The sequence below is a fragment of the Schistocerca serialis genome, chromosome 3 (assembly GCF_023864345.2).
Source record: "Schistocerca serialis cubense isolate TAMUIC-IGC-003099 chromosome 3, iqSchSeri2.2, whole genome shotgun sequence".
NCBI lineage: Eukaryota > Metazoa > Arthropoda > Insecta > Orthoptera > Acrididae > Schistocerca > Schistocerca serialis.
In genome coordinates this window covers 681,772,477-681,791,692 of record NC_064640.1, presented here as the reverse complement: position 1 = coordinate 681,791,692, position 19,216 = coordinate 681,772,477, and the positions used below count along the sequence as shown (strand labels likewise).

Here is a 19,216-nt window from a genome sequence, read left to right as displayed (position 1 = left end):
CATGCAAATCGCTTTCAGTGTCAGCATAGTACACTTGAATTTCATTTTGCATGTATATCCATACAGTATGTCGATAGTGCACTCACTTCCGGTTAGTTTTAAGGCTACATTAAGAGTGTCACATCTTATCACCTGTGGTGATACTATCCAGAAACTTATCACATTCTTTATATACCTTAGTGGAAATGTCAATGATATTGATACATGTTTGGAAGTGTGTGCTAGACATGGTTTTGGGGCCCAATTTTTGAAATAGCAAGCGCAATATGATGATTTTGTGCGATGGGTATGAGAATATCCGAGGAGGACAGTGGCTACTAAGTTCCATAATTACAAAGTTTTGATTATCCATAGTGCACTGCTGCATCTGCTCCACCATGTAATCATTGATGACAGATACAAATGGCTGTACTCTGCACTCTACATAATGGATGTATTGATGACATGTAGAGAATGGCTTCATAATGTCCAGCTCATAAACTAGGGTTAGCTGATGATTAACTTCAATTGACTCTGTGTGCCTCAGAAACTTTGTCACAGGCTTAACTTGTACTTGGGAGAAGTCAGAATATTTACTCTCAGCTGCTACATTGGTGAATCTGACATTAAGAAGTGGAAAAGTAGAGTAGCCATGTCCTGAATCACTCTTGTATGCAGACTTGCCTTTTGCAGTGCATGGCTTGTATTTTGGTTGTGTGGGGAATTATTGATGGACTATTGTTCTGCAGTATGCACAATACCTCATGCAGTAGTTGATGTGGTGCTGTATTAGTAATTGTTTTAAGCATAAAGTAGTTGGAAACATCAAGATAACTAGCTTCAGCTTAGGGTGTAACACGGAAACTAATTTCACCCAAAGTTTTGATTTCCATCATTAGTGCAGTTTTCAAACAGGTAGACAATTAAAGCCTTTAAGGAGGTATACTGCCTAAGGGGAACACACAACAACTGAGGATGACTTACTGAGAAGTTGCGACCTGAGGATGAGAAATACACTAAAAGAATTCCTATGATAACCATAATGTCGTTTTGGGCTGCGAAAAGAAATGTGTAATTTAGTTTGGAAATGCTGTATATTGAGAAGCATTAGTATGCTGGAAGTGACATAAAAAGTGGGTTTTTAGCACTCATTATCAGCTGGTGTCAGTGTACTAGGCAGTGTCGTCATGTGAAAATGTGTAACCAGATATTGGATGACTATGTAGATTTGTGATCAAACATAACATTTACAGATTCTTAACAGGTTTGGTGTTTGACAGGGTACTTATATTCACATTAAATTCATAATTATGTTGAATTCTGTCCATCGTGTTTTGCTTGCTTTCCTGAATCTCGTACTATATTTTACATGGGTGATATATGTAAACAGACTCAACTGTGTGTCAGATCCTTTTTACAAAAGTGTTTTGAGTGTTTTGATACTCCTCATGATTCCATTATATTACAGGCAAATCCGCCATCACTTCTGTCAACTATACAGTATGTTGACAGTTTTTATGGAAATAGACTTGAAGGCGAAGAGCAGTACTGGTGGATACAATTTTGCTCTGCAATTGAATTCATAAAAACAATGGATTATAATGTCTAAATTTTTAAGAATCCATGATATTTAGCAGGTAAGATGTATTATTTTCTTTAAACATATTTTTTTGATGGATACAGTGTTGCTTCTTCCATGACAAATTTCTTTCACTCTCTGCACCTGCACCAAATATTCATGTTTCTCAAGCCAGTACACACTTTTTGTGTCAATTTTCCTGTGTTCTATTTACTCTTTACCCCAGTCTCTAGTGACCTGTTTATTCCATTCAGTAGTGTTTCTTCTACGAGCGGACTTCAAAAAGTAATTTACAAATTATTATGGCAGGCCCAGTAACCTTTATGGAATGCTGCACTACACTTCAAAGTGACACAGATAAATGACTGTTTTGCAACATTATTACCAAGTATTTGTAAACAACAGTAGAAACATTCTGCCATTCATTCAGTTTCTCAATGACAGAAATCCACTCCTTTGTTACAGAACCATTTGAGAACCAGTGTGTCAATGTCCACAATCTGCGATTGCTGCAAATCATTTCCTCAGTTGCCTAGACATTGTCATTTGTGCTCAATGTTGATGACCTTACTTCCCAATAAGCATCATCCGTGTCTGTGTAACCTCACTTAAACTGTGTGCACTATTTCACTACAGCTGGGCGTGATATTTATTTATTCCATGTACTACCAGAATTTTGAGGTGAATCCATGTTAAATTTAGACAGTTTGCCCACAACTCTGGTACTGTCCATGTACTTCAACTCTGGAGTACATTTGCAGTTGATGTGCCATTTAACTCCCACTCTGTGATGTACCTGTTAACCATATCACAGCAGAACTTTGTCTCCAGGAAATCCAGAACATGTGCTCTCTTCTAGCAATTTGCCATTCTTGTGCAATGATTAGGGACCTGAAAAATTCACATTTGTGATAAATGCAAATATAGATGTGAATTCTGCCTCAAAATGTGAAAAAATGAAATTATTTAATAAGTGCTATTTTATAGCAAATTGTATCCAGGCGAACTATTTTATCAGAGTTTTATTTTGTGCATACAGATATTGAAAATGTAACTAATTTTTCAGTTATCGTTATTGCACACCATGTAGCATATCCAATTTGGAAAAACTTTCATGCATAAAAACATGTTTGCAAAATAAAAAGTGCATGAATGCAACAACATGCTCTATGCTCTGGTGCCAAGCCCATTGTGGATGGTTGAATGTTTTGTGTAAGATACTCGCCACACATCGTAGAAGTAAGCTGTGGGATCTAATATCATAGAACAAAGAAAACTTACGTTGGTCTCATATTGACAAAATACCATTTGCTGTCTCTTTGGTGTGTCTGCTAGCTAAAGTTCAAAAGTTGTTATAATGTTGACACTTTAATGTGACAGTTTTAGGTGGTGGGCCTTTGAATTATGGTAGTGTTAGGCGTGAACTACACTTACGTCCAGATAAAGCAGAACACCTTGAATGACTATATTCATAGGACATGTACATCAATATGTTCTGCAGAAATGATTACCATTCCAGTCACCTCCGTTCAGCATGTGTCCTGTTGCCTTGTAGGCTCATGGTCCGCCATGGTCCCTGATAACTTTGGCATTGACTTGTATTAGGCGTGAATGACATCCTGTGTTATAGCCATCTGTGCTGCATTCACCTGGTTCCAAAGTTTATCTATGGTGGTCGGCATTGGGTCACAATGCTGCACTTGTTTCGCCATATCCAACTTATTTTCAAATGGTGCCAAGTCTGGTGATATGATGGGCCACGGCAAAAGGCTGACATTCTCTGACGCCAAGAAGGCACATGTCCATGCAGCAACATGTGCGGTCATGAATTGGCTTGCTGAAAAAAAACTGGGGTGTTGTGCCGGAAGAGTATGACTACAGGTTGCAGAATGTCATTTATATAGATCACACTGTTCGCAGTACCCTGAACACCCACTAACTGTGATTTTTGGCTGTACCCAATAGCACCCTACTCCATAAGGCCTCCAGTTGGCACTGTACGTCATGTGTAAACACAGTCACTGTGATGCCGCTTGCCCGTTCTGTGGCGAACCAAAATGCGCCATCAATTTCAAATGAACAGAACTTGGATTCATCCGAAAACACTATCTGATGCCACGCCATGGTGACATCATCCCATACACAATTTCCGTCTACTATGTTTCTGCACATTCTTCAAAGGTGGCAAAGAAGTGGGTGACACACACATAACTTGTGTTTTGATAAACTGTGATGGACTGTCACCCATGATAGTGTACGATGTGTTACATTGTTCCTTTGTTGCACCAAAGCTGAGCAGGAGACCGCTCTGTCCTGCAGTGCCATTCTTCGAGTGACCATTCTTTGAGTTGGGGGAGGGGGTGTCTGGGTAATGCGACCTGACATATCTCATCATGTTCTGTGGCCTGCCGTGAACCATCATGCACGCACTACACCCGTTCCACTGCCAAAATACTTGGTCCTACATGAGCTCCAATTTCCCAGATGGATGCATCACATTCCCTCAAGTCAACACTGATCCATTACCTTCAGTTTATAACGACAATGAGAGCCGCAGGCACATTTTACTGGTGGGTGGTGTTGCACTGCAATATCGATGTTGACCTCGAACCTGTGGGCCAACATGGTTCACAATGCTAATCATTTCTGCACACCATACTAATGTACATGTCCTTTGAATATGATCATCCTATCTGTAGCCGTTCAAGGTGTGTTGTCTTTTTCTGAAAATGAGTGTACGCCATTTACAACAATGCCAAACTCAGCAAGCAATTGTGCAGTAGCTGTTACCAAATACTTTGTTGTGCATTGCTTTTTTTTTTTTTTTTTTTTTTTTTTTTTTTTTTTTGGAAATGAGTGAAGAGACTAATTCTGGGCCAACGTGGACTTTTGGCCCCTCACTATACCAGAAGGGGATGGAGGTTCTGTTGACCATGTGTCAGTTCTCTCCTTTCACAGAACATGGGTGTAATCTGGTCGCCCTGTGAGGAGGAGGTAGGACTTGTTTCCCAGCTCCACTCTTTGCACTGGCGATTGTGATTAGAGTTTGTTTATGGTTGCAGCCACTACGTCAGTTGAGAGTGTACACACCCTGCACTATAGTGACAGGAAAACGAAACCTATTAACATGCAGTTTCTCTGCTAAGTATCTTGTCAGTTTTATAGTGTTCTCAAGTATGGGTTGCACAATTATGAATGCCCATGAGTTGTTGAAATCAATATTCTCCAGATTTTGTAATTATTGAATTTCATGGGGGAAAGAAAAATAATGTCCAGAAACAGTGTAAATCAGATCAGCTCCCTGATCACAGGTGGTAAAAAGCTGCTGCTTCTAAACAGAAACAATCGTTTGTTTGAAGGCTTAAATGGGACCAAAAGGAGAAAACAAAGACCGTTTGTTTTGGAAAAAAACTATTCAAGTTTTTGCAAAAGCAGACAGTCCCAAACTCCACGTCTTTTAAAAGTCAGTTTCAAAGCACTAAGGCTTCATTTTAAGGCACAAAGTGTGACAACCTTGTAAATTTGCACATCTAATTTAGATGCAAATTTCACCAAAAATGGATGCTACATTTTCAGATTCCTAGTAATTTCCTTAGCATGGGATGACAAGTGTCGCATACTTTTTGAAGTCACTTCATAATTATTATACCTTACTATCAGCCAGAAATGTTAAGCGTAGCATTGGCATTCCACCATTGCCATTACCATCAGATTTAATGGAGCCAAAGGAAATGTTAAGTCTTTATATGTAGGTAAAAATTGGATTGAAAAGGGTTTTAACATTGTTGTTTGCCTACTTCTAACTTTGCTAATGGAACCACTTGTCCTGAAACTACATCTATACTCTGCATGCCACTTAACAGTATGTGATGGAGGGTACTTTGCATACAATTTCCACATCCGCCCACCTCTTTCCTGCTCCAGTCATGAAAGGTACATGGGAAGAATGATAGTTGGTAAGCCTCATGATATTTTTGTGAGATACACATCAGAGGAAGCAAAATATTCATAGGCATATACACTACTCTCGAAATTTTAGCTGTAAACGTAACAGTATACCCTCTTTCATCATTAAGGGCTTGCAAGTTTCTGGGCTTACACAAATTTGGCAAGAATGAATTACTATTAACACTTTCCACGGTGATCCATTTACACAGGTTCTTTTCCTTGCAGACTGACACTTTCCAATGAGTTTCCTGTATTTTTTTAAATAAGTCAGGAAGAAAATAGAAAGGTAGTAAGCTATTTACATCAAAGTTTGAAACTTCCTCTTTCTAATGCTTTTTTTACAATTGTTTCTTGAATATAAATGATACTTATTGAACAGTTTTGAAAGTTGAATGTTTTCAAAAAAGAACTGTAACTTCTAAAACCCATTCTTTTGAATGTTTGCAAGAAACAAGCATGTACAAAAGAACATATTTTATGGAAAGTAACATGCATACAATAAAAATTCAGCACAAATGTGCAGCTTTTGTTTTATCAAGCATAATTTACTTGTGTGTGGTACTCTCTGAAACAGTTTGGTACACAGAGACCCACATAACACTGCTTACACTGCCATTGTGTTTATTTTCTTACTCTTTTCCCAGTTTCTTTATTTTCCTTTATCTGCACAAACTTTACAGCACCTTGCTGCATTTTGTTTACATGCTGTAGCTGCGAGCTTTTCTGTGAACTGTCGGCCGAACGCTCTATCTACACTTGGTGATAGCCCACCTTTTGAATCCTGACTAGCTAGCTGTTTACGAAGGCCTTGATGGAGCACACCATAGATGTTGTCTTTTTTGTTGTTTGTTGGTACACAACCCAACTATCACTACTACTGAAATAAGCAAATGAAAGAAAACCTTCTTCCACCATTTCATTGTCTTCTAACAGAAAGGATAATAGCTTGATAACTGGTCAACTCTGTCTACTCCAGTTTTCTCTTGTTAAAGCCTCTTATAACATCTGGTTTACATCCGGCAGCTTGTCCTCCTTTGCTTCTGGTACTGGTTACAGCTGAATTTGCTCAATGTCTGCTTGTAAGACAGAACGTGAGTCTGATTGACTTTCATTTAACCATAAGTAAATGTCCCTTCCTCCAAAACATCATTTCCCTTGTCCTGAGCTTCACATTTTTGATTTCATTAGGTAGATCCTTCCTGTTCTTCATTACAAACTGTACACGCAAGGTAGTATTCTGCCACAGAGTGTCTAATACAGTAGGGCTTGTGTAGTACCTGTCCATGCAAATGCAGTGTGCTTTGCCTAAGTGATCTCCATACAACCTCCCAGTTACACTGTTTGCTTTAACTTTGTAAATTTCACAATTCAAGGTGTAAGCTGCTGAGTCACACAGTGAACAAAAGTTCGATTCTGTATTTATTTGGTTTGTTTTTCGTGTAAGCTGTAAATCCTATTCTGCTTCTGAAAGGGCATATTTCTTCATCAGTTGTAAGATTCATGTTTGGTTTATTCTTACACTTTGTGACAAAAGAACTGAAAAAGGCCTAATTTTGTGCAGTGGATCATCATGTTATCATCCAAAAGCAACATAAACAAAATGGAAGTGAAACTATTTCTACTGATTAGCTTTCTTGCCCATGAAGTATTTAGAAATGCATCCTTTGACCAATAGTCACATATTTTTGGTAACTTCACTACTCTCATATTCAATAAAATAGGGAAAACAAATATATTTTATGTGTGTTTACTATTGACCATCAGTACCACATAGAATTTCTCTACATAGGCTCTTCTTATTCATATCATGAATTTTTAATCCTTCATACCTGTTTGTTTCAACTTTTATTGCTTTTATCATCTCATTATTGAAAAATGCTGAGAAACATCCAAATTCAGTACAGTTGCAAAGTTACACCATTAGCATCATTGAACACTTGTAAATCAGGCTGGTTGTCAACTCTGGACCAGTTGCTCACATCAGTATCCAAGTTTTGTGATGCACAGGACAAGCGGCAGTACTAGGACCCTCATCTTTATCTGCCCATGAATAAATAAATACACATATAAAAAGATAAAAGAACTGTATTAAATATTTTGAGGCAATATTTGCTTTTATAGTAACATGTATATTATTTCATTACAATATTTTTCAGTAATATAAAATCCGTATTAGTTACCTGAACTCTTGGAACTGTTGCAAAAGATGTCTGCAGGTTCATAATCAATATCCACATCACAGTTTTCCTCCTCTGATCCAGAAGAACCATCAAAAACTTCCATGTTCCTAACACAACACAAACATGCAAAGTGAACAAAGCCCAAATCATAGGTTAAAAAACCATTATGATGCAAATTGATCATGTGTTGTCTACACTCAAGCTGCAGACTCATAATGATGGAAAATATATAAACTATGCTTGCTGTCAGTTTCAATGAAAAAACATGCAGCATATGTTTACCATATTAAAAAGTATGGGAAGCAAAACAGTGTATGGCATATGGGATCTGCACAAACAGCTGAGTTTGTGAGAATGTATTGAGTACAGCCTTAGTGTGGAAAGTGTTAACAAAACTTACTTAAGGAAGCACTTTAGGTGCTTTGCATGATTTTTTTCCAAAGAACTAACTATTACACCAAAATACAGTGAATTTAGCTTTTGGAATTAAGAGGAGTCATCACTCGTAGTGGAGTCGTTGAACAGGGTAAAGCTACTCACGGTCTACGGTATTTGGCGTGACGTCTGGTAACTCAGACGAACAAAAACTGAAAGGGACGGATGTTACTACATGGTACCATTGGAATAACATTTAAAGGTGACATATGTACACGCAGAAGGTTGGAGGGATTGGGACAAAGATGGACTCACCTGGTGCTGAAGGGGGCCAGCACAGTTGGATAAAAGAAACTTGTTTCTGGGCACGCTTGTTGGTCAAGTTGTAAGAGAGCAGCCAGGAAAGAAACAGTAACATAAGTTACCTGGCACTTCTTGCAACTCACTAGGTGTCATAGCACTAAAACATTTCACTGTGCTAGGTAATCCAGTGACTGGTACTGTGGGAATGGACAAAGCATCTGGCATCAGACTTTGCAGGATTGTAATAAAAATACTCCGACGAATCACAGTTTGAAAATGGGCGCAGAAGATGTGGTAGAACTTATCTCGTTAGCCAGACTGTAAGTAAGCATGGGAAACAGAACACCAGCTTGAAACCTTACTGTTACGTGAAATCTGGTGATGCATGACAACTAATGATACAGACCACAAGGCATTATGTGAGAGAGGCTGATGAGAGTGCAGCCAGGAGATGTTACCTTATCAAAGCAGTACAGAGACTTGTCAGCAACAGTTAGGGTTTCATAGCTTCCAGAAGGTGTAGCAAAGAGCTGCCTGCAGTGGAATTGACCGGCATGGGTGCTGGGGGAATACAGTGACATGTCAGCTAGCAGGAGCTTCGCTGATTGCTAATTTTTGGCTAGCGCAGCACATTGTCTGCTGCTATCAGTGGAAACCAACGAAGGGAACACCTGTCTTGCAGCACATTCCACTGGAGTTGGCTCTGTGAAGATTTTGCTCAAGCACATTGAACGTGTACCAAAATGCACTGCTCATCTTTGGATCTTCTCTATTTCCTCTATCAATCCTGTACGGTACAAATCCAAGACTGGTGACCAATAATCAACTGTTGGTCGAACAAGGGTATTTCAATCTGCCTCCTTTGTGGGTGGGTGAAACTTCATGACGATTCTTTTAATGGATCTGTCTGACATCTGCCTTCCCTGTAGTTTATTTTATGTGATGATTTCACTTTAAACTGCTCTGTAATCATACTCCCAGATATTTTATGGATGTGACTATTTCAGTGATTGTTCTGCAATCATGTAATTAAACAGTAACTAGCAAATCTGGCTGTGCTTTGCAATTGCTAAATATATCTGGGAATTGGATGTACGTCCAAATTTCCTTCTGCCTCCCCGCCCCCTTTGCCCATCTCCTCATCACTCCCCTATTTGTCTTCCTCCTCCTCCTCCTCCTCCTCCTCCTCCTCTTCTCTCTATCCATAACAGTCCCCTCCTATCTCTCTCCACTTGCTCCTCTTTCCATCCTTCTCTTTCCTCTTCCACCCACCCTCTGACCTTGAGCCTTGTTTATTGTTATTGCAAATGAAACCTTGGCTGGAAGTTGCATTCACTTAAAATTAATGGAAAAAATGGTTGGTATCATTGGTATGTGAGGTATGAAAGAGACCTCTCAAGTTTTTGTATCTCTGAAGATAGTAGCTTGAATGACAATATTTTGCATAGTTTTATTCTGTGGATGGGTAGGACTACAGTGTTCTGAACAAATCAGATCCATAGTAGTATTCTAATCATAAGCTAACAAGCCATAGAAACTACTTCCTTATTTCCATTAAAACCAACTGTTAGTTTTAAAAAATAACATATAAGAAAAAAGAATATATTTGAGAGAAACCATTGGTCTGATGGTTTAAGTGCCCTGCTGTTGTTGTTAAAACTGACAGTGAAAAATTAACAAAACTTGCACATTTTCACAGTTCAGCATTTTATTTCTCACATTTAGTTTTAACAGAAAACCTGGATATTGTTGTGAGAGTCTCTGTCAGTATAAACATTTATTGGACTAATGTGTAAAAATTGAAAGTAAATTGGTCAAGCAGTTTCCGAGATTTTTGCCAGCAATGTTTCCCCTTTATACATAAAATATGTAACCTGCGTCTGTCCAAATGTGTATTAGAGTATTGTGTAAAAATTTTGGACAAGAACTTTCCAGAATTTTTGGTAACGAAGTTAAATGACAACTTATCTTTATATAGGAGCAATCGGCTACTTTTTACAATGCTATTTATGTATTTAAACTGTGCCGTTATCGGTTTTGAACTGATAGGTTCATCTTCAGACGGCTAGTACACGTTTTACATTACATTTCATGTATTGTTTCCCCACCTGATGAAACTTCCTTGGGATGGTGATGCCCTACTACCAAAACAAGATGTGAGACAGCGTCTTTTTAATTGTAATTGTGCCTCACGACAATTTTAAGTGATGTAAACAAATCCAGTGCACTGGAATGTAATGGCGCAGATTCTTCATTGTAAGTAACCGAAACATCTTCCATTTAATAATAATAATAATAATAATAATAATAATAATTTGTTTACATCACTTAAAATCGTCGTGAGGCACAATTGCAATTAAAAAAACATTGTCTCACATCTTGTTTTGGTTGTAAGGCATCACCACCCCAAGGAAGTTTTGTCAGTTGATGAAACGATACACGAAATGTAATGTAAAACATGAACCAGCTGCCTGAAGATGAACCTATTGGTTCGAAACCGGTAACGGCACTATTTAGATAAATAAATAGCATTGTAAAAAGTGGCTGGTTGCTGTAATTTTCTTTTTAAGAGTCAACCTATATTTTGCACATAGCCACGGGCTCAAAATATCAGTTTTTGAGAAAATAGTATATTTGTTTATGGTGAGGGTCAACTGCCAATTGCTGCACTAAGCATTGATCCTCTGCAGGTATTCATGCGTTTCACTACAATTTTCTAGTGTTGCAACTTCTCTGTATACAACAGCAAAGTCCACAAAAAGCTTCATGGAATGTTCGACGTTATCTCCTAGGTAATTTACATATATTGTAAAAAGCAATGATCCTGTAACATTCCCTTGGGATATGTCTGAATTTACTTTTATGTCTGAAGACTACTGTCGGTTGAAAATGATGAGCTGAGTTATGTTTGCTAGAAACTCTTTAGTCCAGTCACACACCTGGTCTGATATTTTGATTTTGTATGCCCATATTTTGTTCATTAGGAAGCAATATGGAATTGTATCAGATGCCTTCTGGAAGTCGAGGAACACAGCATCACACTGGGTGCCGATACCCTCCCGTTCTGGGTCTTGTGGACAAACAGCATGAGCTGGTTTCAAAAAATCATTATTTTCAGAACCCATGATGATTCCTACAGAGGACATTTCTGATCTCCAAAAATGTCATAAAATGCCAGCATAAAACATGTTCCAAAATTTTGTGTTCAATAACCCTCTTTGAAAACTTGAGTAACTTGTGGCTTTTTTCCAAGTCACTAGGAATACATCACTCCTTCAATGCCTATGGTACACTCGTGCTAGAATAGAAGCATGTTCTTTAGCACCATCCATGAAGAATCATATTGGTACCTCATTAGGTCGTGCAGCCTTTCCTTTAATTCCAGTTGATTTTCTTTCCCGTGGCCACGTATTTTGATATGTCATTTTGACATTTGTGCAATGTCTTAAAGGGACCATACTGAGCTCTTAGTGAGTGAAACAGTTTTGTAGAAAGTGTTCAGTATTTTGGATTTCTCTCTGTTATCCTCAGTTTCAGTTCTATTGTGGTCGCAGAGTATTTGAACAGCTGACTTAGATGCATTTATTGATTTAACGTAACACCAAAACTTGTTAGGAACTTGTCAAGTCAATTAATAAACTTTATCTTTGAGTTTGTTGAATGCTTCATGTGTGGAACTCCACACACTAATTTCGGCCTCATTCAGTTCTTGTTTGTCTGGAAGGCTCAGCTGCATTAGGAAGGCTTTGGCTATATTAAAATTTGCAGTGAAGCTCTCTTAGCTTCTGTAACAGCTTTCTAACATGGCTGTTGATCCATGGCGGGTCTTTCCTACCTCTTACCATTTTGCTCAGCACATACCTGTTTAAGATGTACTGTACAATATTCTTGAACTTTGTCCATTTGTGCTCAATATTTTCATTTCTGGAGATAAATTTCCCATGTTTGCTGCTCAATAATTAATCTGAAATATCTCTCTCTCTCTCTTTTCCATTCTTGTTAAGCAGAAATATTTTCATGCTTTTCTTTACATTCCTATTTACATCTATATTCAGTGATGCTGTAAAAAGCTTATGATCACCGATTCCCTGTTCTACACTAACTGAATCGAAAAGTTGAGGCTTGTTGGTGACCAGGAGATCAAATATGTTACCTTCATAAGTTGGTTCTCTGATTAGTTGGTCAAGGTAATTTTCAGATGAGGTGTTTAGAGTAGTTCCACATGATTCCCTATCTCTACTACCTGCCTTAATCACAGTAAGGGTGGTTGTTGGAAAAAAAAAATACTTTGCCCATATATCCAATTTTATATAGCTATAGACCCACACCAGTCCCTTGTCATGATAAGGAAATTAAAGTTCATGGAAGGTAGCCAGTGTACCTTGAATGTCTATAGGAGAATTAATTGTATTAATGTGAATAGGGATGTTAACATCTGGTGTAATCATGATAAGAAAATGTCATTATTACCCCTGAACAACAGTGAGGACCAAGGGACTTTGCAATGATACAAACGATTTGCTTTAGTTTCTCACAGATAAACAGGTGTATGACAACACCATTCCCATTGTTCTCTCAGTATAACCTTACATCATTTTCCTTTCCCCTCCCCCTCTTTACACATCTTTCTACTGAGACAAGGATGTATATTAACAATCTGATATGCCACTCTATGATCATCATCTGCGCCACTCCGCATGTGATAAATACCTGACAGCTACAGTTGTTAGGAACTTTTTTATTCCCGTGCTTGAAGCTCTCTGTGTTTGAGCTGAAACCTCTGTTTGTACACCATGCCATGAAACCTAAAAGTTGGAAGAGCACCATAAATCCAGAAGTTTGGTGTGATCTTTGCAATCTCCTTAGAAATTATGAAATCATTATCTTGACTCCCATCTTTCTGCTGACATGGTGCACACCACGCCACAACATATAATCCTGTCAGTTGCTCCCTAAGTTTAGTAAGTCCAGCCGTTCACCCGTGACATAGGCCATTTGCAAAACCTATATCCAACAAATTCTTGATTGTTGCTCATTGATCTGGAACACTTACGAAGTTTGAACATTGGAAGAGAGAGAGAATGTTCAAAGGAGATCTTTGCTATCCTTCCTGGATTTGTATAATCAGGGTGAGAATGCCATAGAAATTATCAACAAATACCAATGGGAGATGCATCAAGAAAAATGTGCATGGTGAAGGGGCTTGCTGTCAAAATTCCAAATGCCCATGTTCCAGTAAGAGTCAAGAAACTTCCTCTGAAATATCTTTTGTACCAACCCGTATTATTGCCATCTGTGTAGTGTCGCATGGAGTGATGGTGACCAGTAGTGAATCATTTTCAAATTACTTTTAACTGCATGCATTAAGGTATGGTTCACAGTCTCCTTCCAATGAAATTATACAATTCATTGTTGCTGCAATTGTGTGTTGTCATTGTGTGCTTCTCCTTTCCTTGTGTACTGGTATGTCAGTTCTGGCAGCTTACTGTCAAAGCCACTTATACTATTACCTCTATTGTATGGTTGTATAAAATCTTAAGTTCTCATGTACTTGACAATTTCTTTCACTCATCAGGTGGTTTCAATCATCGTTTCAGGGTCACCATATGCAAGTGATGTCAGTACTGAAGTGCTTTGTCTTGTCCTTGAAGTGATAATCTTGCTTTGAAATTTATACATTGTGAACAGCCACATTTCAGGGTGTCAGCATTGGAGAGACGTGTGACATGAAATAAAGTTGGCTGTACCTTGCAGTGGTCCATAGAAGTGCTTTAGAAAAATGTCTGGGGCCTCAAGTTACAATTTGCTACGAAATGATATGAAACTCTCATACTACTAGATTTATTTGTATGTCGGTATGACTATCATGCCGTATTTAATTTTAAAAACAATTTATTTGTAATGAGGAAAAAACTGACACTTTATTGACAAGGGATGTTGCATAAAATATGTGATAAGCTATGTTTTTACTGTTTCAGTCTACATGTTTGAAAAACAAAATGACAATTATCTGCCAAAATACAAGAGAAAAGAGGTCTGAGGACTCTCAAGAAAGACATTCACTGTTAACTTCCAAGAGTTTTTAGCGTAATTCTGAATAATATTGGCAAACCTGTGTTACATCCCTTTTACTCTTGTTTGTGGTATAGAATTTTGCAGTTAGTTGTGTGCGCATGCCCTTGCCCGCGCATTTGTGTTTGTGGTTTTTTTTAGGATCACTTGGATTTTTATTTTGTGGCAAATAGCGAATATCAGTTTTTTTTTTTTTACATTCGTGATCTCCTGTGTGCGGATAACCTCACTGTAGTGGTAAACCTCACTGTAGTGTGTCCATCAACTGTAAAACAAAACACACACACACACACACACACACACACACACACAACCTCCTTGTGATTTTGTGTAGGTATTGCTACGTGGCATATGTAAAATTCTGAAAGGCTACATTTAAGAATCTCTAGATCTTTGGCTTTCTGAGAAGTCTTTTTTGAAAGTAGTAGACATTAATTTTTGATTGCAGGTCCTACAAAGCACCCTCATGTTTAAACCATATTGATTTAGTCTTCTGTGTATGGGACACCCTGCATACTGTGCTCAGGAATGGTTTTTCCCTACCAGCTTATGCAGTGAAGCTTCCAAGTAATATTTCAATATATTTTATGTAATCTAATTAATTTCACTGCACAGTTTTTCCCAGAATTTATATGCTTCCTCAGAATTTTATTTTTCTGTTTCCATTATTGATCGGACCATTTCCGTTGTTGTCAATGGAAATCTGAACATTTAAGAGGTGGAAGAGAGAAGGGAAATGAAATTTGGTGATGAAGATCAATATTATTCTATTTAAGCTGAAAGCTGTCCCAATGTGTGGTGTCTTTCTCTTGATTCCCTTGCCAGGTTTCACACTGAAGTAGCTATAGTTCCCAGCATCCACGATTCGATCTTCTGTGAAGCTTGGCTCTTGTATGAAGTATGATCCAATTTTTTTATTTTTGTTATTTGTTTATGTATTTTTAATTTTAATTTTAGGGTTTCAATGGTGCTTGGTATTTTTGGGTCACGACAATCATCAGGCCCAGTTGTGTTGCCAACATCAATGTTACCACTTCAAGAATTATTTTCCTTTGGAAGTTTGCATCATGTTTAACTATTGCAAATTTTAGTTTGGAAAAACTTGGCAGTGTTTCACTGCTACATTGAGGTTTGCAAGTCCCAGAGGATTTTGTAAGCACTCTCTCTCAGTATGGAGAACTGACACAGACCATGGTACATCCTGCCATCATATCATCATAGTTGTCTCCATCTGTAACTCAATAGTGGGTCTCTTTCAAGTTCCTATCATCCAGAGACAACTCATTTTGGCTTTGAACCAGCTATGGGAGACCTAAGTTTCACATTATTAGTAAACATTAATAATTTAAGGAATAAAGGTAACAAACAACTCACCAAATAGTTGAGATGCTGAGTCATCAATGGGCACATAGCAAGGTGGAGAACTTTTGTTTCTTTCAGGTGAATGCTTTTTCGTACCTATACAATACACATATACACACATTCATCTGCACAGCTACATTCTCCTCCGTGTGTGTGTGTGTGTGTGTGTGTGTGTGTGTGTGTGTGTGTGTGTGTGTGTTTGAACTTCCTATTACCATGTTTATTATTGAACTTTTGCATATGTTGGTTTAGTGGGTACACAGATAGAATCTTAATTACATTAATTTAAAAGAAGTCACTTTCTGCTTCTTCTGAGTGTACTAGCTGATAATAACCCATTTCACTGGGGTTTTAGTTTCATGTCAGTAGTTTTATACATGTAATAATGGACATAAAAACTCCAGTGAAAGTATTTTGTTTAATTATTATTATTGTTTATTAATTATTATTATTATTATTTTTGTTGTTGTTGTTGTTGTTGTTAATATGAGAAATGTCCCCCCTATAAAGTCTTTACACCAAATTAAATCCTTCCTGTTGTTCCAAATGATTTCATTTGGAAGCATGCATTATAGTGTCCTTTCTTAAGAAACGGTGCCTACTGCACAGTAGGCACAAAACAAAGCATGAATTTGCAGACAGACAAATGTTAATTGAAACAAAATGAAATATAATCGTAGAACCTGCCCAAAAATGCCAAGGAATTTTGTTAATATGTTTAGGCTGTCGGTGGCACAAAAATCAGACGGTACTTCACAAAGGTGGGGGGGAAAAAAGTGGGGGGGGGGGGGGATGTTGCCATCATTCGGTAGGTTTACCACTCCTATGACAAAACAGCAATTAGTATTAGTGGTGTTAAACAGCAGCTAAAATCCCTAAAACTCAATGAGGGCCCAGTAGAGCCTTTGTCAAATTCTATGCAGAATGAGTGAGTTAGCTCTGTTCTGGACCACAATTTACTGCAGATCCTTTGAATCACAAAAAATTTCAACAGATGAAGAAGAATACAAATCATTTCTAGCTATTACCCACAGCTCTGCTGTCCTGTACCATCCATCTCTATTTGTTGCAGTATTTTGGTACAAATTCTGGCTTTAAACATAATGACCTACATGGAACATGATGTTAACAGAAATGAGCATGAGTGTTGAAAATATCCAGCGTGCAGAAGTCTTTGAACACGGATGAAGGAAACACTGTTTATTCAATATTCCTAGACTTTTGAAATACTTTTGATTCAGTACCACAAACAAAACACTTTAGTATGGGATATCTAATGAGATTTACGACTCGATGGCAAATTACCTGACAGGCAGGACACAGCACATTGTCCTGGATGGAGAGTCATCTACAGACACTAAAATAATGGATGGTGTGTGCCAACGGATTGTAATGGAATGATTATTGATCATGTTATAGATTAATGATTTGTGGGTAATATTTGTTGAAATCTCGGATTTTTTTGCATATGATGCAATTTTCAGGTAAAAATGCTGTTCGATCTTGATAATATCAGCCTGTTGCAAATATTGGCAAATAACTATTAACAGAGAATTGTCAAATTCTGCAGCCAAGAAAACGTAGAAACAATGTATCGTTTGACTACATAATATATGATTTTTCTGCTGTTTGTTAGTATTAGATTTTAATTTAGTTCAGTATGTGGCCTGCTATTTCATGTTCTCTTATTTAAATTATGTTTTATTTTCAGATTCTTTTACAAGAAACACAAATGCACACACACTCAATCCATTGGTTTCATGGAGTTAAATGATTTGTTGACATTACAAATGGTTTATTATTGTTGTATTTTGGTTTAGGAAAATACCATTGTATTCACTGTGTTGTGTTTTCCATTCCAAGGAGATCAGATCCTGTAATTCTTCAAACAGTGAACATTGCAAATTAGTGTATTAAAAGTTATATATCCTATCAAAGTTTCTTGGCACTTAGTAACCATTGATTATGATGTGTGTATATTTATGCTATAATCTGATTGCATAGATGCATTTGCTAAGGCATTTTTTTCTAAATTATGCTTTATTTGTAAAATATATTGTGTTTAAATAATTATTTTTTGTTATATATATTAGAATGACTGTAAAAAAAAGCTACTATTTTATCATGTGCCTCAGCTATGTGACTTCTATTTGTTTATAACCTTCCAAATATGTATACTTGCCTTGTATTCCGTATTTTAAATTTCTTCAGACTGAATTCCTCTTTGAATCTCTGTTAATTGTTGGTTACTTATATATTACATTTCGTCAATTTTTTTTTCAGTTTTTTTCTCATATAAACTTTAATTACCACTGAATACTTGTGGTTATAACCATGTTTATTTATCATGTATCCTCTATATTATACAATAGGGTGATAATATGTGAATATATTATGTTTTATGTATTAATGTTTGTATGGCATATATTGTGTATAATATTTGGACTGCATGCAACCGTGCCTTTCGAAATCAACAATGTGATATGTAAGGCCACTATATTTTCTGTACATAAAAGGTGTTTGAAGTATTTGCTTCACTAAGTGGCCTTGCATAAAGATGTTTTCATCATTATTTTAATGATTATTTTAATTTGATACTCTAGTAGTGCATTGTCGGAGAAATAGCTTAGAAATTATTAGTTTGAAGTAACGAAATAACACTGGCTGTTCTACAAAATTGAGAATAATTCTATCCATGAGCATAATTATATTTACTGCAGTTTTAGACAGATTTTGAGTATGCGGTGGTCACAATAATTGAATGAATGTCTTGCTGCTAAAATGAGCCATTGCCTGACATGTCAGTTAACATATCATGAGTGATTTTTTTTTATTTTTATTATATACAGATATTTACATATTAATATATAATTTTTTAATTGCGAGACCTTTATGTTGCTCGGAAATTGTTTCTCTATGTTATTCTCGTTGTCTCACCTATGTATCACCATTGCAGCTTGTTATATTCACAAACATATTTTTCTTAAAAGAATTAAGTGTAATATATTGGAACAAAGTTTCCTAAGTATTTTTGTTTGTTCCAAGGTGTGTATGTAACGCCTGCTGTTGATAATGAAATATTTGTGAAAAAAACTGAATATAAAATAAAAATAATAGTTATTTATAATCAGTACTTCATTGTTGGATTGTTATTGTTTTTCCTATCAGTCTGCACTACTAATAACAAATAATGCTAACTGTGGCTAGAAAAAAGTACAAAGAAATCTGATGGGCAGAATTAAATACATGACTATCATGAGAAAGAATGCAAGTAACTGTTAACCGTTGCTTACAGTTGATTCGTTCCTCTTTCACAACAGCCAGCTTTTATGGTTCTAAAGATGAAAAGCAATTTGTAAGAGACCATGAGTTGATACAGAAAATGATGACTGAAAATGTTTCAAGGACACATTTTTTC

At 37.0% G+C, this 19,216-nt stretch overlaps 1 protein-coding gene across 2 annotated transcripts in view; it reads left to right on the top strand.

Annotated features, from left to right (window-relative positions):
• The window catches only part of LOC126470564 (GTPase-activating protein and VPS9 domain-containing protein 1), a 366,100-nt gene extending 347,228 nt beyond the window's left edge, over window positions 1-18,872 (top strand). For both annotated transcript variants that reach the window (XM_050098503.1, XM_050098502.1), the window contains exons 29-30: window positions 1,448-1,616; window positions 17,510-18,872. In XM_050098503.1, coding sequence (XP_049954460.1) covers window positions 1,448-1,588 — 141 coding nt within the window. In that variant the 3' untranslated portion in view covers window positions 1,589-1,616; window positions 17,510-18,872. The remainder of the gene's footprint in view (window positions 1-1,447; window positions 1,617-17,509) is intronic.
• Window positions 18,873-19,216: the final 344 nt, after the last annotated feature.